Source organism: Cervus canadensis, chromosome 33, assembly GCF_019320065.1.
Source record: "Cervus canadensis isolate Bull #8, Minnesota chromosome 33, ASM1932006v1, whole genome shotgun sequence".
Taxonomy (NCBI): Eukaryota; Metazoa; Chordata; class Mammalia; order Artiodactyla; family Cervidae; genus Cervus; species Cervus canadensis.
This window is the reverse complement of record NC_057418.1, coordinates 10,121,453-10,148,958: the sequence shown is the minus strand read 5'-3', so window position 1 is coordinate 10,148,958 and position 27,506 is coordinate 10,121,453. Positions and strand designations below refer to the sequence as shown.

The 27,506-nt window shown below is 41.9% G+C and overlaps 1 protein-coding gene across 5 annotated transcripts in view; it reads left to right on the top strand.

The window, feature by feature from the left end:
• MAP7 (microtubule associated protein 7) overlaps positions 1-27,506 on the top strand; it is a 171,603-nt gene that overhangs the window by 21,519 nt on the left and 122,578 nt on the right. For 4 of the 5 annotated variants that reach the window (XM_043456980.1, XM_043456978.1, XM_043456976.1 and 1 more), the window contains exon 1: positions 1,786-2,370. The exons of the other annotated variant lie outside the window; for it this stretch is intronic. In XM_043456980.1, the coding sequence (XP_043312915.1) occupies positions 2,238-2,370 (133 nt within the window). In that variant the 5' untranslated portion in view covers positions 1,786-2,237. Of the gene's footprint in view, positions 1-1,785; positions 2,371-27,506 lie in introns of those variants that run through there. 5 annotated transcript variants of the gene reach the window in all.

Genomic DNA, 27,506 nt, shown 5'->3' with positions numbered 1-27,506 from the left:
CCTAAGTCATAGGTTAACATGATTTTAAATAAACCCCATATCTGAAACTTCCTACATTTCTCTAAGCCACAAATCAAAATGCATTAATTAAATCTCCCAGCCTTTGAAGGGAAAGATTTCTGAAGATTTTTCTGTTGTTTTTTTTTCAGCAGGCATTTGCTAACCATTTAGTACATTTCCAGCCCTAGGCTGGGCAGTATAAGTAAATAAAAAGCAGAAGGATTCCTAGATGCAGTTGACAGTTGAACTGAAAACACCTTAAATAATTATGAGGCAAAAGTGAACTAGTTATAAAAATGTATTATAAAATATAATTAAAGCAGCTGATATTTATTAAGCACTTTTTTTCTTCTGGCACCAGCATCATTTAAACCTTGCCCCTAATCCTGTGAGACAAATGATATTATCAACCCAGTTTTATAGAGAAAACTGAGGTACCAGGAGGGTAGTGAATTGTCTGAAGTTACTCTGCCATGCCAAGGATTTAGATAGGATGTCTTCCTTGCCTTAGCACCCCTGAGTCCCCTCTTAGATAAATAAGTTTGTTGTTTACGTGTGAGTCTGTGGACTGTAGCCTATCAAACTCTGTCCATGGGTTTTCCCAGGCAAGAATACTGGAGTGGGTTGCCATTTCCTTCTCTAGGGGATCTTCTCGACCCACGGATCAAACCTGTATATCTTGAGTCTCCTGCATTGATAGGCGAATTCTTTACCAATGAGCCACAAGGGAAGTCCATAGTAAGTTTAGGGATTGAGAAAAAGTAAGAGAGTAGGCTGGGGGCGGGAGGATGGCTACAGACTTTCTAAGTCAACTTTGATTAAAAGGCAGAAACAAATAGAACAAAGATTATTTTCTTAGTTTGGAGTTTGACATTTTTAATGTCATTTATTGTATATTTAGGTTTTCTTGCACACAGCATGAATTTTAGGCAGCCTAGAAATGGAGAGTCTCATAAAATGAGAGAGATGATTTCAGGAGAAAACAATAATCACATGATTGTGTGCTTTGGAGAAATCAGTCCAAAAAAGAGCTAGAATTGGGTCAAGTGTTGGGAATTGCTCAGCCCTGCCGGTAAGGAGTTACCCAGAGTGGTAGGAATTGGGGGGAGTTTGCTGGATATAATCAAGGCAGCTTGTTGCCCATTGGAGGATCGTAGTGTCTCATTTGTGTCCCTTCAGCATGACCTGCAGAAGTGATATTTCAGATTGTGGTCTCTGAGAACAGGCAGAGTTCTCCCCTGCCTGTTTTCAGTGGAGAGTCTCGGGGACATGGCCAGGCTAGTCCTCGTGACAGGTAGCTCCAAGCCTGCACTTATACAGACTCTGGGGTCTTAAGAGTGTCAGGGAAACTGGGATGTGTTACCGAGTGTGAAGTGAGCTGGAGGGTGCCAGCCAAGCCTTCATTCATCCAGGGGCTCACAAACATCGTTACGATGGAAAACCTGGTCCCCCAAAGAAGCAAAAGCGGTCTCACCTGGAGCCCCTTTCCCCAACTAGGGAGTCCACCGCTGCCTGTACAAGCAGAACGACATTTCTCCTCCCCTCCTGCTGCTCCCGCCGCTGCAAGGGAGAGGGAGCTGCCCGGCGGCCGGGCGGCCTCGCCTCCTCGCGCTGTAACCCTCTGCTGGCGAGCTCCCAGGACCAGCATCCCAGCCGGCTGGCTGCCGCCGCTCCACCGGGAAGATGGAGCCGCTCCCAGCCCTCCTCGATTAGGATATGTCAGGGTTGTCAGGGCAACTGTTCACGGCAGCATCTCCTGCTTCCCCTTCTGTGCTGCGTGCTGAGTATTTTCTGTGTGGTAGCAGGCGGAAGGCTGGGAAAAGGTGCCGAGCAGGAAGGAGAAGCTGGGATCTGACTGAGCAGGTTAGGCAGTGGAGAGAAGCGTTGGCCCCTGCGTGCCTTTTGCAGGGCTTTTCTGCAAGGAGAGAGTGGGCGTGTGTGGGTGTGGGTATGGGTGTGTGATCAAGCGAGCTTGAGCCAGCACACGTGCCTGTGAGGAGTAAGTGGGAGGGGGCTGGAAGGGGAGGGGGCGCTGCTAGGTGAGGGGGAACTGCAGGGCCTCAGTTGCCAGGAGGCTGGTAGTATCTGTCAGCTGTTTGCACACTGTTTCCCCATAGGGGATCTATTACAAGTGCTCAAATGAACCGGCAGCTTAGAAACTAGCAGCTTCCTGGAGCTGCAATTATATAAGCATATAATTTGGGTATACTAGTAATTAAAAAGCAAGTCGCAGCGGTATGCCTGGATCAGCTACAGCTCTCCGACAAGAGAGACTGAAGAAGCCCCATGCAAGGCCAGTCCCCCTTGGCCTATTCACCATTAATGAGGAAGATGAGCAGCAGAAGAATGGACATTCCAGAAGACCAAAAGGTATGCCTCAGCCCTACCCTGTGGTCAGAGCCAGACCAGCCCCCCGTTTCCCACACTCCCTACATACAGCACTCCTATCAACTAGACTCTGGTGCACCCTGTGTGAAGTGCTGGTGACCTGCTGGCACAATTCACTGGCTATATTTACACACTCTGTAGGGCTGTGTGTGTCTGAAAGGGAGAACAGATTTTTGCAGATTGGGTAGGTTTCAGATCAGCTGCCTACTTGACTCAAGATGCTTTCTGGGCCTAGAGAGCTTTACTCTTCACCTGCTCGCTTAAACAGTCACCAGTGACTGTCCTCATCAGGAGGAGGGAACGTGAGTTCTCAAGGTTAAAATGAATAGCTCCCCGCCTTCCGTAGGTGCATCGGGCGATTTTCTCCTCGAGAGAGATTAGTTGGATCGAGTGACCCAAAAGTGCAGCCTTTCCATGGGCAGAGGGTCAAGCTGTTACTTGCTTTTCTATTTTGGAGTGCTGAGAGAGGAGGAAATCAAACAGCAAGCATGACTGTGGGAGGCAAGGCTGGGGAGCAGGGAGGAGACCCTGAGGTTTTATAACTCCTGATGGCAACTCTGCTGCATCTGAGTAGAGGTTGAAATGTGCCGGGTATGGAAAGGAGAGGACCAGTTCTTGTGCTGTCCCTTCATCAGGATGAAACGGGGCCGCAGCTCGCCGGCTTCTTCCATCCCAAGTACTGCATCATCTTTAGCGCTGTCTCACGGCCACCCTCCTGGGCCTGCAGTCACCATTCAGACAGCAACATCATGCATTTTGAAACAGGACTTTAAGGCTTACATTTTCCAGTATCATTCTTGCAGCGCCCCCTTCCCACACATAGATGAGCTATTAAGCTGATCGGTGATCAGTTTTGTTGTTTCCTATGTTCTGATTACGTTTTAGCTCGTGTTCAAATTGTTCTGTCACCGAGAGATCACATTTTGCTCAGTGTATCTCAGAGCTGTAGCATAGCAAAGGAGCAAGGAAATATTTGAGCCGTGATGGAATGAGCGTTTACATAGAAGCCACTGTCTGAAGACAACTGGCTCTTTCTCTCCTGGTTCTGGGTTCAATCTCTTTGCTTTTAGGAAATATAATGTAAACTCTCTAAACCAAAAAGTGTATTTTAATCTCATCTTTAAAAGGCTATACAGGGAAGTCCTAATAAGTAGAGTCTTATTACTGTCGTTGATCTTGTTTCACTGTTTCTGTCTGAGGACCAGCCGTCTTCAGGTATCTGATGCTGTATGACCAGAAGGTGACTTAGGTGATTCTTTTATTTGCCCGTGAACTAGATCCTGGTGAAAACTAAATGCTTTAAATTGTTGGTAGCAAAAAAAAAAAAAATTGTTGGTAGCAAATCATTTGGCTTCTGGCATTTGGTAGCTTTGAAAAATTAATGTGGATTTGTTGAATCGTGGCCACTGTGTGTTTTGGGGAAGTTGTTGATTTGTGGCTCTTTCCCCCCTGTGTGTCCTGGAACGGTATTCAGGATCATCATCCGTTTTGTCCTTAGTCATTTTCTTGAATTTCCTCTCTGTCTCCTGTTCTTTTCAGTTGCCTCTAGGATTTTATTTAAAAGGAAAGAGGGCTGGGGGACGGAGGTGCTTCTTAAAATCTATTTGTTTTTGGCAATTTATGCAACTTCTTGGGTAAGAGACTTAAATCGAGGAGTTTCTGATCCCCTACTATTTTGTTTTTCCTACCTTTCCCCACACCAAGGGCAGAGGGGAGGGGGAGCGAGTAGGGGGAAAAAGCCTATGCTGGTAAGGATGTCCAGACTTTCTGTATATCCCAGAATGTCTCTAATTTAGGACACATTCAGTAAAATAAGCAGATCAATCATCTTGGGTGTCTCTTCATGGGTAAGACTATTACCTTCGATTCTGAATTTGTCATCAGGTCTATAGGAGCAATAGGAATGTTCACTTTAAGTCTAGCTTTGTCCATCAGGAGGACAGTGATGGAAATACTGTCTGCACTGTCCAGTGTGATAAACCACTAGCCACATGTGGCTAAGAGCACTTGCAATATGGCTGTTAGAGCTGGCAAACTGATGTTTTAAATTTTATTAATTTTTAAAGATTTTATTAAAATTTTTTTCAAAATTTTATTAAATTTAAAGATGGCCGCATGTGGCTAGTGGCTACTTTACTAGACAGCACAGTTCTAGTCCGTAGAGCTGTGACTTTCTGAATCTGTCCTCTTTGTCCATGCTTGATTGCTTCCTGGTGCTAGATATGGTCTGTCCTGAAATGAATGTGTTATTGAGAAGGGCAGCAGGGAGCAGACAGTCTGCTCTCTGCAGAGTAGCACATTAACCTGGATTAATAGATAACCTCATTTTTCCTTTTCCACTTAAATGTTATTGCCTGCTCTATATGTTATCCTTACCAGTTGCTCATTTCCTATGCCATTTTAATGAACTCCTATTTTCTGTATTATTCCCAAAGCATCACAGCAGGATAACATATAGTTTATCTTTTAGTCTAACCTTTTAAGATAAACAGTCAAAAACTTTGGGTTTTGTTTTTTTTTTTTCCTGCTTACTACATGATCTAATCAGCCAACCATGTTCCAACCTGGTTTTCAGTGTTTAGTATCTTTGTTGTATCATTACCAGGAATAGAGAAGCTTGCTATCTAAATTGAATAAGCTGAATGTTTCTGTCTGGGATTGCCCTGGGTTAATGGCAGTAGCACCTTTCCGGGTGCTCTGTTGTTGGGTTCATCAGTGTGGATGAACACGTCGATTACCATCTGGACTCCCAATGGTAGCTTCAAAATTACCTGATAGGGTCATACTGTAGTTTGGTTAGCTGGTAGGCTAGATCAACTATTAAAGGAGAGATTTCTCTCCTGTATAATCAATAGCAATGAATGTTCATGAATGTTTTACATGCCTGCTTATTACTGATGTATAGCACTTAGTAATTGGGAATGAGCTGGGCTTATGCTGTTCTGACACCTCAGAACCCAGGCCTCCATGTAATGCTGCCCGTATAACTTGCTTAGCAGAGATTGTTTAGGTATTGCAGTGACTGAACAGGTTTCAAGGCCAAATTGCCTTATACGTTTTGCTGAGTTCAGTGTGATAATTTAGTAATATGACATTTCTCCCTAAACCAGCATTTGTTAATTGCTCACTATATGCAGATTACTCTGCCGGCCATTGGAAGGGCTACAAAGATAACTGACGTGGTTTCTGCTCTCAGAAGTGTTTAACTGTCTAATAGAAGAAGACAAGTATGTACAAATAATGCAAGGATATTAACTGAAATTAATTAAGGGCTGGTAATGTAATGATGTTACCTCTGCATTCATCCATACCTTTCTCTAGACTGTAAGCTGCTTAAGGGCCAAGTCTACTCCATGTCATAAGTACTTTGCAGATGCAGGGAAAACTATTGAATGGAGATAGATTTAACATTCAGAAATAACTTTCACTGGTTCTTAAAGGTCTTACTAACGCAGGGATTCTGAGAGATGTGGATGGTATTAGAATCATCCTTCCAAGGTAACTACTTTGAAGGAGTGTAGCATTTGGATGTATCTGATGTGTTCATTGTGTTATTCTCTGCGGCACTGCATTTATCTAAGAGTATATTGAGGATTCTGCTGTTTGTTGCTTTCCATCAGAGTATGCATCGTTCTTTTTGAAAAAATACAGGTATATGTTCACAAGGTAGAATCAGTTGACTACTTGTTAGTATCTCGGTGAACCCCTTCTGCCCCTTTTGTTAGCTAATCACAGGTTAGACTGTAAAGAAATAAAAATTTCTCCTTGAAATCAGGACACAGTAATTGTGAGGAACTGAGCTCCTCTTCTCCCCTCCCCCCATTTTGTTAAAAATGTGTATTGATGGAGCCTCCAAGTGACTCTTCTTTCAGCTTGTCCCTCGTAAAGGTAGAATTTCTGCCAGTTACGGTTTCCAAATGAAATACAATCTACCATTTACTGTCTGTATTCCTATTGGATAGGTGGTGATCTCACAACTGTAATGGCCTCTTTGAAAGTCATGGGTCTTTTTCTTTTCAAGACAAGTGTTAAGACGTGTGAATGCCATTCTAGAATCATTCTCACACATTTCCTCGTTTCTTTTTCTCTTTTGTAAGACATGGACCGTTGTCTGTTCCCAGTGTTCTTATTTTGTGCCATTTGAAGACTAGGCAAAAGGCTTTAGCCATAGAATTTTACAGCTAGTGAGGCAAAAGTATAGTTTAGAAAAACAGTGATACCAAAGATCTCTATTATGAGGAGAAACATCTTAGACAAATTGATTGGCATATCTTTTATTTGTTAAAGAAACCCTAAATATATTTATTCGAAGCATTTATATTTTTTAAAAAAGAACAGAGGATACCAGGAACAAGGACCACAACATCTAATGTATGGCCTGCACTCATTGGGTTCTCCATAAATATCTGTACGTAGCTGTCTTTCAGGCATCCCTTTGTTCTAGAAGTAGAAATTAGCATAGGTGGATCACTGTGTACTAGGGAAACATGATTTAACTGGTACATAACCACGTTTTTTTGAACAGTGAGCTACTATATGTAATGGAATTTGTTTCCTATCTAAAACTCTAATAGGTTTAAAACTTGTGTGCATGTTTCAAGAGCTGTAATTGATCGAGCTAAAATTTAGCTGACTGCTCCAACCATAAGAAGTCAAAACACGTATCTGATGAGGCTGTCCCAACTGATAAATCTTAGGCCTTATTTATTGGAAGATTGATGTGAGTATCCATTTCCACTAACATCAGCATGTCTCAGGGAGCATTTAATTTGTTGCTGCCAAAAATTTTCCAGGTGACTTGCAGGCACCTTGACCATATTTTCAGCAGAAACGAATATCTTCACAGCAACAAAAGTAATTTTGAGAGCGTCGTCTTAATGCTCAGATTTTTGTAGGCATTTAGAAAAAGCCCCGTTTATATTGGACCCTCTGTGGGGTGTTAGGTTTAGGTTGCAGATTTGCTAGCTTCCAAAGGCAAGTCATACCACATTATACCTCAGATGCAAAGGCCCAGAGTGTATCACAGATGGACATAGACCTTGTATTTGAGATAGTTGTCAGAGCACCATGGAAATAGTTTTGCTGACTATAAAATGCAAGTCCTTTTTTTTTTTAGGCTATATGCCCAGCATTGGTTTGTTAGAGAATTCTAACAGATACTGTCCAGATTCTGAAGAATTTACCATCCTTGGTCCAGTGTGGGATATGAAATGAGAATAGAGCTTAGGAGTATAAACTAGGGAAAATTATTTTCACAGTTTTTATTGAGTGTGAAAATAGGCAAGTTAGGTTTATTTAACCTCATTGTTTCCAAGCCGCAGGTTCTCAGCTGTAAAGAGAAATTAATAAAATGGTACTCACAGGTGGTGGTGAAAATTAGCAATAACGTAAGTACTTAGCACCCTCTCTGGGAAATAATTGGGGTTCATAAAATGAGAGTTACAGAAATGATCATTTGTAGTCCTATGCCCCACATCTTCTGTTAATTTCCACCAGCATGTTCTCTTGGGGGTGTGGGTTATGGGCTCACAGACCACCATGCTTATCCCTTCTGGCATCCTCATCAGAGAAAGATTTTTCTCTAGTCTGATCTCCTACCTTTTCACTTGCTTGTAAAAAGTTTCCAGGAGGGCTGCCTCTTCTCCGAAGCCTTTTTAGTTCCTTTGCCACCACAGGCATATGCGACCGGATCATTGTCCCGTGCTTATTCACATGGATCAGACGTACCACATCTGATCAGGTAGGTTACTCATCAGGTAGATTACTCATTGCAAAACCCTGTAATTTCGTCATGTTAAGTAAGGGAAGTAAATTGCCATTATGTCAGATCACTTACTATTTCAAATACAACTCAGGGAGTGGGCCTTTTCTTCCTCGGGATGGATGGGAAGCGCCTGGTCTTTAAGGGAACAATAGCCCCGATCCTCTGCCCTCTTTGTTGTTGCTGTTTAGTCGCTCAGTTGTGATGACTCTTTTGTGACCCCATGGACTATAGCCCTCCAGGCTCCTCTGTCCGTGGAATTTTCCGGGCAAGAATACTGGAGTGGGTTGCCATTTCCTCCTCCTGGAGGTCTTCCTGACGCAGGGATCAAACCCACATCTCCTGCATTGGCAGGCGTGTTCTTTACCACTGAGCCACCAGAGAAGCACTCTGCCATCTTGGAAACCAATCAAAAGAAAATTTTTTTCCTTAAAATTTGTTTATTTTTCCTTCTGATATGGTGTGTGTGTGTGTGTGTGTGAATTGCTTGATGCAGATGTCCTAGATTTGTGGGCAGGTTTCTACCAGTGACTTAGGTTATAGGCGCTCACATGTGGGGCTGCCAACTTTATGCAGGCCATTTTTCTTTTCCTATATGTGTATTTGCAGCACCAAGATTTCTTCTAGGTTGCTTTAATACTTCTCCGTGGTAGTCTTGTTGCATCACTGGGCAGGCAGCTGTAAGTGTGACAAGCATGAGTTGGATGTTTCAGCTGCTGTTACTAAAAACCACAGGCTGGTGGGTCTTTGTGCCTTTCCTCCTATGGGTGTCACTTGGGTTTCTCCTCCCCTCTCCACTTCGCGATGTCTGGTCGACTCCTGCTTGTCCTTCAGTTTTAATGTCATTTCCTCAAGAGACCAGGCAGGGTCCCATGTTCTAGGCTCTCGCAGGATCTGCTACTTGTCTCTTCTCTTCAAATTGTAGATCATTTGTCGAATAGCTATTTAACATCTGCCTCCCCAGCCAGACTAAACGCTGAGCAGGCTGCGACTGTAACTGTCTTGTTTACACTGTACCCCTGCACCTACAAGGCCTGGTACCTAATTGAGGGTCCCTAAATACTTGCCACATGACTGATTAGAGACTGGTACCCTTGCAGCACCAGCCAGAGCAAATGAGGGGCACAGCTGGGAGAGACTGTCCAGGCCCCGGAACATTCCAGGGACCAGGACTTGGCTTTGAATCTGGCAAAGGGCTAGAGATACCAGATCAGGAATCACCCTGCCTAGTGATGGGACAGTGTTAAAGACGTTGTTCCACTAGCCTTCATGCAGAGATGATCTGTTGTTGGTTTTCTTCTTCCAACAGCTAAGAGTTGTGACAGAGAGCCTGCAGATACTGCAGTGACTGACTTAGAGCAAATTCCAGTGCTAGACCATTCCAGAAGCACCTTCTACCATCATCTTTGCATGACCTGCTGAAAGCTCATTATAAAATAATTCATTTTAAATTGTGGTGGTTGCTGTTCAGTCACTAAGTCGTGTCCGATTCTCTGTGATCCTATGGACTGCAGTTGCCAGGCTTCCCTGTCCTTCACTATTAGTTTGTGGTATATACTCATTGTTACCACGTTTGATGTGTTAGAAGATTTACCTTACTTTGGCACTGTTCAAGTTGACCATCATAACTGAAAGCATAAGTTGCAATCCGAAGGAGTTGTGGCAGGGGAGAGAATGACATAAGAAACAAACCCTCATTCACTTAAATCCTCCCTGAGTGCTTCGACAGATGGTGTCTGCCATTCTTCCCTGCTGCTTTTGTGGATCAAGAAGCGGCTCTGAGACCAGAGTTGCTGTTATCTTAGCGCTCCTGTGTTCCTAGTCACGTGCCTGCTGGTCTCCCACCCATTTTGGTGCATCTCATTAAGCCACCCCTGAAGTGTCCGTTTATGCCTTTCTCTTTACTGTCTCTACGTCAGCCTTTTTTTTTTTTTCTTTCTCAACTCCCAGAAAAACAGGTTCTTTGTCAGTAGACAGGTCCTGGTGCAGACCTTTGTGTCAGCAACTTGTATAGATGCAAAGTAGCACCTGAGACTTTTGGATTCAGAACTTCAGCACTCTGGGTTTTTACCCTGGACTTGCTTCAGGATCACTCTTTTTTTTTTTTTAATGAGTTGGTTACTTGTTACTGCTGATTCTTCTGTGATACTCCAGTGAAGCCTTCTAATTTTTGCTTGTTAGTTCCTCAGTCATCTACTTTTTGCGACCCCACGGATTGTAGCCCGCCAGGCTCCTCTGTCCATGGAATTCTCCAGGCAAGGATACTGGAGTAGGTTGCCATTCTCTTCTCCAGGGGATCTTGCCGACTTAGGGACTGAACCTGGCATTGCTGGCAGGTTCTTTATTGCGAGCCACCAAGGTGGTATACCTTATCCTACAGCTCTGAATACCACTGAGCTGAATCCTGTCATCCTTACCCATCTGAATACTGTCACAGTAACCTGGGCATGAATTATGAATGGAACTCCGTACTGGCCCCTTGTCAACACTTCCAATCACCAGACAACTTTACAGCATTATCTCACAAACCCAGTGACTTCAAAAACATCTTCACTCGACTGCTGCAAGTTGCAGTGGCCTGGGCATCTGCTTTGCTCTGTGGCCTTCGCGTCACCTTCATTTAGGCAGCCGGGCAGCAGTGCAAGTTGGCGCTGGGACTTGTTAGCGCTGCACCTGCAGGATCATGAACTCAGATTCCCCCAGGCAGCCACAGATCTCAGATTTAGCAAACACTGACTGTGTGCTGACCCCATGCCAGACAATGTGCTCGGTTTTCCCAGATCTGTGAGCTCATCCTCCTATTGGACACACAGCCTCACACCTTCCAAATCCATCATCTTCTGCAGAACCTCTGGGTTCCCGAACCCTCTGTGTTCTTATAGTTGTTAGTACCCTTCCAGCTCACTTGGCTTACCCTTGCCTCTTTTCAAGCCTGGAACTCATGGGTGGCCATTTCAGCAATGCACTTGCTATGATCTTGGGGCCACCTTTGCAGGCTCCGAGTTTGCCCGCCTAGCCTCTTATTTAGGCCTACTGACTGCTATGTGAAAGCACTCAGGTCTGTTCCTTTCCTGTTCTCTCACCATCAGATGAGCCCTGATTGCTGCTGGACAGTCATTTTAGTCAAAGCACGTGACAGCTGGTGTTCATCCTGTGTCTCATCCACTCTGCCTCTCTCAACATCTAACATTTTCTGCCACTGTGCTATGAATACTGAGGATGTATTGTATTAGCTTTTAGATCATAATCTACTCTCTTGAAAAGAGGGAGAAAATAAATGAAAAGGCATATAGCCTGTATTCTTCTAATTAAAGCTCAACAATGGAAAAGAGAAGAGGAACTTTGAAGAAGTTTTGAAGAAGGAAGAAGGTAAGATTTAAGAGGACTTTTGGTCACTAACATTGGATTTAAATAAAACCTGTCAGAGGATGACTGTAACTTCATGATTAGCAGCACAGTTTATTGAGGCATTATACATAAGAGAAAAGCAAATTGAATGTTCCAGGTACCATCTGAGAATTTCTGGATCATTTCTTGTTGATCGTTACAACTATAGATGCCACATGACCAAGTTAATGCAATCATTAATCTGTGCCTTATTACTTGGAAAGAACAAGGTTAAAGAATGAGGACATACAGTTGCAAGTCATGTGTTCAAAAGCAAAGCTTTATATCCAGTGATGAGCCATAATTAAAAAAAAAATATGAGAAAGTATGTATATATGTGTATAACTGAATCACTTTGCTGTGTAGCAGAAATTAACACAACATTGTAAATCAACTATACTTCAATAAAATACTTAAAAAAAGCAAAGCCTTTAACTCGGGGCTTTTAGTATTTTTAGTTCCTTTCTTCTGACAGTACTGTTGTAACCATTGCAGTGGAGGTCTACCTAATCATTTCCAGTGTCCTAGGTTTGATTTTTTTTTTCCCCCCAAGATTATTGACTCTAGGTAATAGGAAATTTCTTGGCTGAATATGTGGCTATTTCAGTCTTCCTCTAACATATTTTATCTTAAAACTTTACTGTGATGATTTAGTGCGAAATTTAAAATAGAAAAAATAGCTAAACTGTCTTGGGCTGTGATTAATCGTTCACCCTGGACAAATCTGTAGCATTTAGCATTCTCTGTTTTCACAAGTGTGGCCCTAAGGCTTAGTGTTCATTCTTCTAGAATGTTGACTGGGGGGAGGAAGGGAAAAGCAGGCATCCATATATGAGACTGTACGAAGGATACTGGGTCAATACGTAGCTTAGGATGGTTAGAGGGGTAGAATGTGCTGGTGCCAAAATTCAGAGTACTTGATCTGTAATTAGTTGAAAGATTGACAAAAACTAATTTCCTTTTCCTGATGCTGATTTCCTTCTTAGAACCACAGGGTTCTAAGTGGCTCAGATTTCGCGTGGTGTGACAGGCCTTTGATAGAGTAGTCCCTGGTGAAAACCAAATGTTCTGGCTGGTAAAATGAGCAAGTCATGTGTTAATGTCCTAGAAGCAGCTCTGAAATGTTAAATTGGGGAGTGTAGGTCAAAGCATATGTTGAATTGAGCAGTTTCATGCTGCTTAAATGTCAGATGCTCACATCTGTGGTATGTCATTATGATCTCTTGGAGGTAATGTGGATTCGGAGCCAGTTTTGCCACCTCTGAAGTGTATGCTTCAGGCAAGGAACTTTATACTCGTGCCTGTTGGCTTCACCTAAAAACCAGGGATGATGGTGACACCTATCTCATGGGGTTATTAATGATTAAGTGGGATAATGCATCAAACATGCTCCTAACTGTGCCTGGCACTACTATGCTGGCATGGGAGTGGTGGCAAAGGTCACTTGGAAAAGTTTCTTAGCTCAATGGCTTTTCTTAATAGTTCTGAGAGACCAGCATGTCTGCTAAGACTCCTAAATTTTGAGAGACTTGAAACCAATTAAAACAAAGTTTTAATTACTGAGAATTAATTATATATCTGATGAGAATTACTTATATAATTAAAGATGATTTTTTTCTTCTACATTCGGTTTATCCTTTGAAAATAACTAGATTCCTAGTGAATGTGAAACTGTAGCAAATATTTTTATTGAGACTCGCTATCCTTGACAGTTAACCTTGATAATAGCATTGTGAGTCACACAGTGCTTTCCCATCAGCCACACAAAAATGAGGATGTGAAAATGTGTTTGAAATTGCAAAGCGTTGTTCTTAAGAAAATACCCAGGAAGGTACTGCTTTTCGTCTTGGCCACCCAACTCATTTTCACCTTATACATTGTTGTAAGGTTACATAATAAATATCCATATACTCATCCCAGACCACTTTTAAAAAATTATTTAAATACTTTAAATACATAATTTGGGAAAATGTAAGTGAAATATTACCGCAAATGTCCTCATTTCCTGTGTCTCCTCCCATGGTCTTCTGTTCCCTCTCTCCCTGTCCCCTTCAGGGAGATAACACGCACTTTTCCAGTCTGTTTCTGAACTTTTACTACATGTGTGCCCTTGGGCTTAGTCGCTCAGTCGTGTCTGACTCTCTGTGGCCCCATGGACTGTAGCCTGCCACTCTTCTCTGTCCATGGAGTTTTCTAGGTTAGAATACTGGAGTGGGTTGCCATTTCCTGTTCTAGGGGATCTTCTGGACCCAGGGATCAAAGCAGTGTCTTCTGCGTCTCCTGGATTGGCAGGTGGATTCTTCACCGTTGGTGCCACCCGGGAAGCCCAGGTGTATTACTCCATGTGTATATCTGTATCTATAAGTAGCATGTGTGCATATTTCAATTTATATAAATTATATTAATATATCAGTTTACTGCTTGGTACTTTCCCGTCACTCAAGTTTTAAGAGAACTTTCTAAAATGATCAGCATAATTTATTTTAACTGCAGCCTAGAACTCTGTAATGTGACTTCACTGCAGTGTACTATTCCCCATCTGACAGAGGAAGAAGTTGATTATAGAGTTTTGTTTTCTTTGCCTTCTCTCTACTACAAATCATGCTGTAATAACCATTTATAAACTACTTCTTGAGCATGTGTACCAGTTTCTCTGTGTATTCCTGGAAATGGTGCGTGCATTTTCACACACCAAACTGCTGGTATGTAAGAGTCACATATCCTAACTTAGACTGGATTTATTAGTAAGACGATTTGTTTTTTGCTAGTTGGATATATATGAAATGGTATTGGTTTTAATTAGCAAAATCAGACATTGGCTAACGTTGATTTTTTTTTTTCTTTTAAATAATGGGAACACCGGTATTGTTTGTGTGTCCCCCCCACCCCTTCCCAGCCCAAGGGAGGGCAGAGAAACCACTGCATCAGTAATGTGGCTTAAAGCTCCTTGTTCTTGGCTGGTATACTGAGTCACTGGGGGAAGAAACAGATGGTACCCCCACCCTGCACTGGAAGGAGGGCAGTTATCTTCGTTGAAAGCATGGCTGGGCCTTAGGACAGGGTTTCAGATTCCCCTTTTCAAACAGTGCATCTTGTTTGCAGGCCTGAGCCTTTTGGTTTTCTCTTCCTGTTGCGTCTTTCGCTCAGTCGGTATCACTGCTATTAGGTAGCCAGAGAAAAAGCCGTGTATGTAAAAGTTAAGTTGACTTTCTTGATAAAACTTGATAACTATATACTAAGATTTCTCTTAAGGATGAAGACTGTAAGTGGTGGGGAGGGTAGAGACCATGTTTGGGGAAGATTTTTGGAGAGAGCCTGTGTTGAAAACATTACTTAAAATCAGATTTGGTCATTATTTGCAGCTTTCCATTATTCATGTAATCCTTGGGTCTGATTAGTATTCGTAAAGTATGAACTCTACAAATGCAGGGTATTAACATGAATAATTAAAAGGTATGGAGTTAGCTGTATGTGACTGTGGGTTTTCTTTTATTATTGTGGAGGCTATTTTAGTAACAAGAGGAAGCTTAGACTTGTAGACTGCTGGTCTGGAGACTCTAGTAATGCTCTCAGCTCAACCACATGTCATGATGTATTGTATGATTGCCGTATTTTCCTGAAAAAAAGAAAGGTACTCTGCTGGGGGAGGGGGTAGCAATATTCTGTGCTTTCTGTCTATTTCAATTATAAGGGTACAATCTGAATTCCTGGGAGGAGGGCTGTACTTGGTGTAATCATATCAACCTAAGCATAATTCTTATTATAGTTTAAAATTGCCTTGGTCATGGCTCTAACTCATTGGTTTGGGACCTGGAACCCCCACAAAGTATCCTTTTCAAAATTAGGGTATTTCCCAGAGGATATTCGCTGTGCTGTAAACCAGGCTACCCGCACGCTTGCCACCTCCATCCCTAAGGTGCCTTCCCGGTCCATCCTGTGCCCGCACACTGCTCTGCACTTACACTTCCCAGACTGGCGTGCTCTGGGTCAGTCCTTCTGCGGGATGTTAATGGATGTGCCAACAAAAGGGCGATTCTAATTCAGATCACTTTAGGAAATGTCTTTACTGTAGGACTCATAAGGGCATTTAGTATACTATTACGAATCACCAAGAAAGACTTAGTAGATGCATTTGACGAAGGAATAATTCTGTGTCGGGTATATGTATGTCTCACACGTGTACACGCTACTGCACAGAGCGCCACTTTAGGAGGTTCTGTAGTGTGTGTGTGTGTGTGTGTGTGTTTGCTTGTAAAGCATCATTTAGGAAATTCTTCCTTTGCCACCACGTGGTGCCAAAGCTGTGAGCTGCTTCAATGCAAATGGATCTTGGTTTTTTTTTTATTTTTTTAATGGCTTCTGGGAGATACTTGTGACAAGTCTTGATGAGTCTAAATCTCTCAAAGTCTAACTGGGACCCCTGCAACATAACAGAAGTCTATAAACCTAACTTGGCTGCCGGTAAAAATGCACAAAAAGGTATCTCGTTCTTTTTTGTTCTTGCTCTGGAAGCTGGAGGCAAATATGATCTCAGTGGATACCAGACTCCGATCAGTGAAGTCATGGCCACGTCTGGCCCTCTGAATTTATTGCGGAGTCGGTGGAGAGGAGATGGTCTGTCTGTATTCTGCAACCTCATACACAGTCTGTGACCCTCCCTTTACGGATGTTCCACTGAGAAAAGAAGGGAAAACTTGTGATAGGAACTTGACCGTCTCCACTGATATCTGCATGCGAGCAAGTCATGATGGATCTGTTTCCTGTATTCTGAAAGGATAAGTAAAATGAAATTTAAGTCATAGATTAATTATTAGATTATTATTCTACATTAGATTAGATTATTCTACAGCTTACTTCTTTGATATGTATGTAATAAAAGACATTTGTACAGAGAATTTCAATAAGTAATTTATTGTTGTTGTTCAGTTGCTCAGTCGTGTCTGACTCTTTGCAGCCCATGGACTGCAGCACGCGAGGCTTCCCTGTCCTTTATCATCGCCTGGAGTTTGCTCAAACTCATGTCCATTGAGTCGGTGATGCTGTCCAACCATCTCATCCTCTGTTGTCCCCTTCTCCTCCTGCCTTCAGTCTTTCCCAGCATCAGGATCTTTTCCAATGTATATCATTTACTTATTATACATCATTTATTTTACCCAATAAGTAAAATAATTTATTTTACCCAATAAGTAAAATAAATGATATATAAGATCAAAGAGAAAGGAATCAAAAGAAAGATCTGAGAAAAATCACTGAATTTCGGATATGTTTTCTTCCAGTCTGTTTTCTGTTTATAGTCCCAGTGATTTGGATCGTGATGTTTTGCTATAAAATCAACTGTGGTTACATTACTGGAGATTTTCCCCCAGATATTCTTAAGCTCATGTTACCTGATAGTGCCAGAAAATGTTAGTAAACAATGAGCTCATACTCTCCTTAAGACAAAAATTTAGAAAAATGTTGAAGATTGAAGTATGTAATTGCTGACAAATCATAGCAGATTTTGGAACACTTGTTTTTTGAGAAACTGTTAATCAGTTTCCTTCTTGCCATTCAAATCCCTTTGGGAGCCAGTTAGAAGCACTTTGTGGTGTAACCACCAGCATAGCACTCTGCTACTTTAGCATCGTTATTCTTAATGGAAAGTAGTAACTCTAACATTACTATAAAGCCCAGAAAGAATTTATTAAGAGTTAGTTCCAAAGTGATTCCAGATCAGTGAAAAGAATTTTGCAAAACTTGAGGCAGCTTTAGGTGATGGCTAGACATATGCTCCTTACAAATGCACTTAAATGTTAAGATTAACTGAAAAAAAAAAAAAAAAATCAGCTATTAAGAGTGTTCATAAGGAAGGAATGGAGAAGGAAAATCCCATTTGAAGAAGCAATGTACAGGTCTTGAGCAACAGTTTTCCTGCCTGGGGATGCCTGTGAAACCTGTGGTACTTGAAACTTTTAACAGAATAACTGTTTAATAATAGTTGTCAATATTTATTGAGCACTTGTTATGTGCCAGGTTATTTATATAGATAATTTCCTTTTAATCTTAACAGTAATCTTATGACAGAATTATTTAAATCCTCTTTGCAGAGTTCTTCATTGAGACTCTGAGAGCTTAAGTTGCTCAGGATCACGCAACTAGGAAGTGCTAGCATCTGATTTAGAATAGAATCCAGGTCTGTCCAGAGTCCACACTCTGAAACTTTCACTCTAGATATTTTGCAATGTTCTGTTTTCTTGGTGTCTGGTATTTTTTATTTCCTTTGGATCATTTCCATTATGTGTCTCTCAGCTGCATCTCATGCACTTTCTTTTAAGTTCTAGGTGAGACCCTGATCAGAGTTCTTCAGGTAAGACACTGGCTTACATGGTCAGGACAGTCATCTCTCGATACCTGAGGAGAATTTGTTCAAGGAACCCTTTGGATACCAAAATCCACGCCAGTGCTGCGGACCTTTATGTAAAATGGAGTAGGGCAGGTGGCTCGTCCCACCAGCTGGCCCTGCACCCAAAATTCCAGCCTCAGTTTGTGGGATCTGCAGATGTGTGAACCATGAACATGGAGGGCCAACTGTGTGTGCTTCCAGAGTTAGAATCTGGCTTTAGGCTCCAATAAAAACACATGAGCCTCTCTTTGGGGAGATCTTTAGTGTTTCAATGTCTTCGCATTTGAGTTCCAAGGGACTTATAACCACTTGCTAGACCTGTAGACCCTGAAAATGATTCTGCAGGGTGACTCTATCCTCTTCTTCCACTCACATTCCTCTGTGCAAAACGAAATCAGTAACCAGGAAGGGAGACTTATCTTTTGATGACAAAAAAGACCAGGTTATCTTCCCTTTTCCTGCTGATAATCCTTGTAGGTAAAGTCTTTCTCACTTTTTTCCCCTGAGATTAGGAGAGTAATTGTGTAGTGCGGTAGTTTGAGCATTCTTTGGCATTGCCTTTCTTTGGGATTGGAATGAAAACTGACATTTTCCGGTCCTGCGGCCACTGCTGAGTTTTCCAAATTTGCTGGCATGTTGCGTGCAGCACTTTGACAGCATCATCTTTTAGGAATTGAAATAGCTCAACTGGAATTCCATCACCTCCACTAGCTTTGTTTGTAGTGATGCTTCCTAAGGCCCACTTGACTTCACATTCCAGGATGTCTGGCTCTAGGTGAGTGATCACACCATCGTGGTTATCTGGATCGTGAAGATCTTTTTTGTATAGTTCTGTATATTCTTGCCACCTCTTCTTAATATCTTCTGCTTCTGTTAGGTCCCTACCATTTCTGTCCTTTATTGAGCCCATCTTTGCATGACATTTTCCCTTGGTATCTCTAATTTTCTTGAAGAGATCTGTAGTCTTTCCAACTCATCTCACATGCTAGCAAAGTAATACTCAAAATTCTCCAAGCCAGGTTTCAACAGTATGTGAACCATGAACTTCCAGATATTCAAGCTGGATTTAGAAAAGGCAGAGGAACCAGAAATCAAATTGCAACATATGTTGGATCATTGAGAAGCAAGAGTTCCAGAAAAACATCTACTTCTGCTTTATTGACTATGCCAAAGCCTTTGACTGTGTGGATCACAATAAACTGTGGAAATTCTTCAAGAGATGGGAATACCAGACCACCTGATCTGCCTCCTGAGTAATTTGTATGCAGATCAAGAAGCAACAGTTAGAACCAGACATGGAACAACAGACTGGTTCAAAATTGGGAAAGGAGTACATCAAGACTGTATATTGTCACGCTGCTTATTTAACTTATATGCAGAGTACATCATGAGAAATGCTGCACTGGATGAAGCACAAGCTGGAATAAAGATTGCCGGGAGAAATATCAATAACCTCAGATATGCAGACGACACCACCTTTATGGCAGAAGGTGAAGAGAAACTAAAAAGCCTCTTGATGAGAGTGAAAGGAGAGTGAAAAAGTTGGCTTAAAACTCAACATTCAGAAAACTAAGATCATGGCATCCAGTTCCATCACTTCATGGCAAATAGATGGGGAAACAGTGGAAACAGTGACAGACTTCATATTTTGGGGCTCCAAAATCACTGCAGATGGTTATTGCAGCCATGAAATTAAAAGATGTTTGCTCCTTGGGAGAAAAGTTATGACCAACCTAGACAGCATATTGAAAAACAGAGACATTACTTTGCCAACAAAGGTCCATCTAATCAAAGCTATGATTTTTCCAGTAGTCATGTATGGATGTGAGAGTTGGACTGTAAAGAAAGCTGAGCACAGAAGAATTGATGCTTTTGAACTGTGGTGTTGGAGAAGACTCTTGAGAGACCCTTGGACTGCAAGGAGATCCAACCAGTCCATCCTAAAGGAAATCAGTCCTGGGTGTTCATTAGAAGGACTGATGTTGAAGCTGAAACTCCAATACTTTGGTCACCTGATGCAAAGAACTGCCTCATTTGAAAAAACCCTGATGCTGGGAAAGATTGAAGGTGGGAGGAGAAGGGGACATCAGAGGATGAGATGGTTGGATGGGATCACCAACTCAATGGTCATGAGTTTGAGTAAGCTCTGGGAGTTGGTGATGGACAGGGAGGCCTGGAGTGCTGCAGTCCATGGGGTCGCAAAGAGTCAGACACGACTGAGCGACTGAACTAAAACGAGGAGAGTTAAGTTCTTCCTTAGGACTGGAGGAGCCTGGGAGGATTGGCAGGTCTCTGCTGCCATGACTTTGCTCTCCTCAGTAGTTTTTTGCTTGTAAGTTTGAATGGCAGCCTGTTGCTTCTGTTTCAGAACTTTCCCATAGAGGTTGCAGAGTTTATTTGCTAAACCAAGGGAACATATGTGGCTGTCCTGAGTTCATCAAAGATGTAAATCTCAGTGATGCTCCAGAGGCTAGCAAACGCAGCCTGAAGGCAAATCTGACTTTGGCCTGTTTTTGTACTAAGAACTCAGAACAGCTTTTCACATTTTTGAAGTTGCGGCTCAGCAGTAAAGAATCCACCTGCCAGTGCAGGAGACTCAGGTTTGATCCCGGGGTCAGGATGTTCTCATGGTAGAAGGAAATGGCAGCCCATTCCAGTATTCTTGCCTGGGAAACCCCATGGACAGAGGAACCTGGTGGGCTACAGTCCATGGAGTTGCCAAGAGTCAGACACGACTTAGCAACTAAACAACAAAATGTACATAATATAAAATTTACCATTTTAACCATTATTAAGTTCAGTGGCATTCAATACACTGACGGCTTTGGGTTTTTGGGGTTTTTTTTAAACATTTTAAAGAGTTATAACAGCAAAGAATATGTGACATATTCATGTAGCTTGAAAGCCTGAAATATTTCCTGTTCAGTCTTTTACAGAAGAGGTTTACTGACTCCTGTCTAGGTCTTTCTCTGTACATGGGAAAGTGAGTGTCATGATCAAGAGCATCAGCTGTGGAATTGGGGAGCTCTGAGTTCCCTTCTGGTTCTGTTACTATAAATGTTATCAACTAAACAACTTGAGGCAATTTATGTAACCTCTGAGCCTTGTTTTTCTCAAGCCCTGTAAAATGTCAATGATAATAGTATTTAACCTCATAGACGGCTTCCCATGTGGTGCTAGTAGTACCCACCTGCCAAGGCAGGGGATGTAAGAGATGTGGGTTCAATCCCTGGATCGGGAAGATCCCCTGGAGGAGGGCATGGCAACCCAGTCCAGCATGCTTGCCTGGAGAATCCCATGGACAGAGGAGGAGCCTGGCAGGCTACAGTCCATGGGGTCACAAAGAGTTGGACATAACTGAAGCAACTTAGCATGCGTGCAACCTCATAGAGTCATCTCTTGATTAAATGAAGGAATATTTGTGAAACATCATATTAGTTAAGATACTTTAAGTGAGATTTATTGGGCTCATGTAAATGACATATCCAGGGGAGATTAGTAGACACTCTTTCTCCTTGGAGGTGGAGGGCTCTTGCTAAAGTTGCTGGCCATAGGAGAGACCAGACTAAGGGCAAAGCTAGCCCAAAGAGGAGGCCAAGGTAAAAAAATTCTCAGAGAAATGGAACCACTATCCTGATGACTTGCTGAATTTCCTAGTCAGACTGAAGCCTTTTCCACTTCTGGACCTGTCAGTTATGAATGCCTGTAAATCCTCTGTACTATTTAAGTTACCTAAGCTGAGTTTGCTAATGCTTAAACTGGAAGTATTGTGCAGGGCTGCAGTAACAAAATTCTGTGGACCGGATAGCTTTAACAACAGAAATTAATTTTCTTAACATTCTGGAGGCTAGGAGTCAAGATCAGGGTGTCTGCAAGGTTGGTTGGTTCTGAGGGCTTGTATTCTTGACTTGTAGTTGGCTCTCTACTCTTCTCACCTGGCCTTCTCTCTGCCTGTCTATGTCCTAATCTCCTTAGGGAGGACATAGTCCTATTGAATTAGGATCCACCCATATGACCTCATTTTACCTTAATCACCTTTTTAAAGGCCTTATCTCCAAATATGGTCCCATTCTGAGGAACTGGGGGTTAAGACTTCAATGTATGAATGGAGGGGGATACAATTCAACCCATAAAGTGTTCTGATTGTTACAGTTTTCTACATGTGTTAACTACTCCTGTAAATAATACAACAGTGAGGACTGCCTTAGTTTAGGCCAGTCGGAACCCACCGATGGACCTGGGTGGGGATACAGTAAGGGAGGGGGTTTTAGTGGCTGTTGGGAGAGCTATGATGACCACTGCAACCATTAACAGGCTTCTTTAGACAGAGTAGACACCATTATCTGTCAGCTTGCTGCCAGAATTATTCTCTACTAGTATGAGTTGATTTTAGAAGATAACTTTGGACTTTATTGTAAGGCTCCTGAGCAATTAGCAATGTATTTTGAACGTTCTAAAATCCTTTCAATTTATCACATCATTTTTAAAGTGAATTTGATTTTAGAATTGCAAGTGCAGGATGATTCTCCAAAAGTCATCTGTGTATTTCTGAGCCTCCGGGAGGTACATTTACACCAGCCCAGAGGGTTATGTCCGACACCTGGAAGTCTCTGGTACCTCCTAGCGTACCATCACCACACAGTCAAGCCGACATTTCATGTGCAAGGGAAGGGACCTAAAAGGACGAGAGCTTTTTTCTCAGTATGGACCCCCATTCGAATTCCACTAGATACTACTGAATCAGTTAACTGTGGCTGTGTAACATACCACTCAGATACATGCCTGAAAACAATAGCGGCTTACCCTTTCTAATGGTTCTGTGGGCTGGCTCCATGGTTCTGCTGGTTTTGCCTGGGCTCACTCATGGGCTCATTAAGCTCTAGGGTTGACTGGGCAGGAAGGTCCATAATGACTTCACTCACTTGCCTGGAGTTCATGGTCAGGGTGATCTACTGGTGCACCTGGGTTCTGTTCTAGTAGGCTGGAACTATTTAGTGATCTTGAAGTATTCCACGAGAGCAGAAACTCCAAAGCCTTTTATGGCCTGGTATTGACAGTCACCCAAGGTCGCTTCTGCCATGTACATGATCAAAACATATCACACGGCTAGCTCAAATTCAAAGGAGAGGGGAAAACCCCCCTGCTGGTGTGAGGAGGGGCAAAGTCAGATTGCAGAGGAGCCTGAAAAGAAGCTATGACTCACCAGGACTTGCTGTGGTAACAACGCCACAGCTGCTCATGTTCACTGACCCCAGATGCATTTCCTGGATTGTGACTTATGTGGAATACTAGGTGGGAAAGTAATTCAGGTTTGTATTCAGATGTGTAGATTTTTTCAAAATGTATTCATGAGTGTGCTTATTGTAAAGAATCCACCTGCCAATGCAGGAGACCAGGGTTCGATCCCTGGGTTGGGAAGATACCCTGGAGGAGGGTATGGCAACCCACTGTAGTATCCTTGCCTGGAGAATCCCCACCAACAGAGGAGCCTGATGGGCTACTGTCGGTGGGGCCGCAGAGTCTACATGACTGAGCGACTAAGGACATTGTATATGTTGTTTTAAAACAGGTACTAAATGGCAGGTTTGTATAATATTTTCTATTTTGCATCTAGGAGGCTATATTTCAGAAAGTCCATCCTACATCATTATAGCCAACTTAGTTCTTCAACTGGGCTGTGCAAATAAATGACTTAAAAGATGAATATGTACCTCTGCCAAAGTTACAAAGTAAATCTTTGTTATTTAAACGTTATCTTTGATATTCTGGGTTACTTCATTTGTTATCTTTATTTAGATGCATTTTTATCAACAAGGATAATAAATGAGATTCTTAGATCAAATTGGAGATCTAGCACATTCATATATGCAGGTGCAGTGTACAGATGTGCAGTTATATATAAGTAGCTCTGGATTTCAAAAGGCATTTATGTAATTTGTATATGCTCACATATTTAAATTCTTAACTCAAAATATGTGAGCATATTGCTGTCATTTACTGTCTTAAGTCGTGTCTGACTCTGTATCACCCCGTGGACTGTAGCCAGCCAAGCTCAACTGTCCATGGAATTTCCCAAGCAAGAATACTGGAGTGGGTTGCCATTTCTTTCTCCAGGAAATCTTGCTGACCCAGGGATTGAAGTCCCGTCTCCTGTGTTAGCATACAGATTCTTTACTGCTGAGCCACCAGGGAAGCCCATGTGAGTGTATAGAAATTTTATGAAGTTGTTTATATATATGTTGCCTTATAGGTACAACTACCCAATCAAAGTGACTGGATGATTTGTCAGACCTCTGCTCACCTAATTTTGCATCTCCTCCATCACCAATCCATTCCCTCTTAACTCATGTCTCAGACTCTGCCTCCTCCCTCCAGCCTTCAAATGTTCTCCATCCATTTCCTCTCGAGAGATAGGCTCGCATAGATACAGATACTCATGAGCACCATGGGACACACAGGCTTCCAGATTTCATTTCATTCTAGAACCACTGTATGTACTGTCTTGACCAAAGTCAGGGGGAAAGGATAGTGCATAAATCCTGTAACTGTTTCTTTTCTTATCTCCTGTCCCCGCAACAGGCAGATCCCAGCATTCCCAAGGTGTTCAGCTACATGCATTACCGCACGTAAAGACCCCACTAACTCTCCCCATCCCATTGCTACATTGATGACAAACTCTGCAGGTCTTGGGTGTTTCCCTTTTAGAGTATAAGGATCTAAATATAGAATTCTTGGTGGTAAAGGATCTTACGAAGGACTTCCTAAAACCGCTGGGGCCCTCAAGTTTCATGGATCTGTGAAATTATTTACAAAGGATGTGAATATGTCAAGCATTTTTTTTTTTTTTGAGAGAAAAATCTATAGCTTTTATAAGGTTCTCAAAAAGACACAGGGACTAAGAAGAGAATAAGTACATAACTCTATGAGATCTCAGTGAAATAAAGGGTGAAAGATGCAGGAGAGAAAAAAAATGTATAACCTACTTCACTATATTACTGGGTCCTCCCTGCCAAGTATTAATACTTAGTATGGAGCATAAGGTTAGGAAAGAGGCCAAGAAGAGAAGAAACTGTCAGTTCTAATGGAGAATGAATCATGCCAACCAAGAGAGGAAGAAAAAAGGGGAACATGTAGTAAGCAACTTCCATGTGCCAGAATCTGAGCTGCTGCTGCTGCTAAGTCACTTCAGTCATGTCCGACTCTGTGTGACCGCATAGACGGCAGCCCACCAGGCTCCCCCATCCCTGGGATTCTCTAGGTGAGAGTACTGGAGTGGGTTGCCATTGCCTTCTCTGGAATCTGAGCTTCATGCTCGAATTTTTCATTTAATTCTCTCCAACATTTACTCACTTGATGGGAAGTCCTTGGGTTTTGGAGCTAGTTAAGAAATAGCTAGATCTGGATTTGAATTTTGGCTCATTGCTTCACTGTGTGACACCTGGCAACTCCTATAACCTCTGAAACCCAGTGTTCTTAATTGGAATGTGAGATTAAGAGCATTTGCTAAATTTGCATGAAGATTGGGGATTGTTTATAAAATTTTTAAGAGCTCAGTAAATAGTTAGCTATTATTAATCATATTTTAATGAGAGGTTCATGTTTAGGGGTTGATTATGAAGTCAGAAAGGGGCTGGCTCTAAAATAGGTTTCCAGTGACTATTACTTAGCTCTCGTGGTTCCATTGTCCCCTCTAGGAACCGATCCTTCCCTAGCAATCCCTCCTTACCCCTAGGTTCTGACAGCTTAGTTATTATTGGGAAATAGGGAGAGTTCTGTCTTCATACAACATGGGAGAGCTGTGTTCAAAATTGAAACTTCAGCCCTCAGAAATCCTGCTTCATGAAGCACTGAAGGCGCATCTCAGCTTTAGGTTGTAGGGTTAGATTGTGGATCACACGGGCATCGGTGGATCAGTCTCGGAGCTCACTTTTATTATATTGCTTCAGTGGGGGAGCTATTTTCTAAATTCCAGTCAAATGTCCTACCTATCCATATGTTGGGGATTACTAGCTTACATAAAAATTGGTGAGGTCTTGAGGAATTGTATTCTTAGGCAAAAACTGAGAAATTCAGAGAAACACAACATTGACAGATAGTTACACTTTTTCTCATTGTTTATGAAGTTAATGTAGTTTTGACATGAAGCTTGTCTACCCATGTATTAGTCGCATGGCAGCCGGATGAGGGACATAAGAGAAGACGGTTATTGTCTCTCCTTTCGTGTCAGCTCAGCTTCTGTTCCCTTCCACTCATAAGTAATTAGGAGCTGCTACTATGAGGGAGCTTAAATAATGCTCCACCCTGCCAAGGCCTGAATCATGAAACACGTCATTGGCATATTTCTTCCTTTGAAGGGAAAAACACCAACTTTTGGTCATCCATTAATTTCATTTGATGCCACCTCTGGGGTAGGGAGAGATGGATCCAGTGTGTTCACGTGACAAAGGAAGTATATCTATTAATACATGCTTTACAGATGTAGGCTATGCCGCTTAACAGTTTGTAACTTAAAAAGCATTTCAATTGTTATAGCTTATTGTTAAGTATTTTAATTATTCCTCTGACTGTTATGAATTCATTCCTCCATGAGCCAACACTTTACAAATTACTTTTATTTGAAGAATACTTTTAGTAAATAATTTTACCTTTTTTTATCAATATTTTCACTTTCTGGTATTTATTTTGATTTGTAAAAATAAAATCCAAGAGAAAAATTCAAGACATGTAATTCTTAAAAGAAATCTTAGTGTAAACTTGGAATTGTCATTTTTTTTTCATAGCAAATAGATTTTAGGTATGTAAGATACCTATAGGTTATATTCCAATGGCTATCCTTTTTCACACTTCAGATATGTAGACCTATACACATCCCAGTAGAAAGAACATTCATTGATGTGTGTATATGTATGAACATGTGTGCATGTATATATATAATTTATATATTGATAAAATGTCACATACACATCTTACTGGTCATGAAAATAAGCTTATGCATTCAAACCCAAGATCTAGAGGATAGAGGCTCAAAGATGAGCTTAGGTGGGCTATGACTAAATTGCAACAATTTACATTTTCTAAGAAGATTTGGAGTTTACGGGCTTCTCTTAGAGAAAAGCTGTGACCCAATTTAGAAACCATTTTTCTAGAATAAGTCAGGTAGTGGAACTAGATAATGTCCCTCTCCAATCCTTTTAGGATTCTTGAATTTAATTTTCTGCATGCTTAAGCTTTTAGGGTCTTAGAGATCTCAGGAGGGTAGAAAAAACTGGTTTTGTATAGAAAATAAGCAATAATGATAAACATAAGGAGAGTCGGTGTAATTTCTAGGCCAAGTAGAGCTTTTGCTAAACCAGTGGCTTTGTTTTCATCAGGTTGCTCCTGCAACCTTCATATATGAAGCTTCAGTGATTGTAGCTTTATAAGATGAGCCATTAGGCTTCTCCCATTTCTCTTCTCGGCGTGTATTTGAGTGGCCGTGTACGGTTGTGTGTGTGAGGAGACCTTGTGTCAGGGTCTCTATGGACGTTAGGGCAATCCTGATCTGGAAATGCTTGTTCCACATTACTGAATCCAGAGACTCAAGGAAAT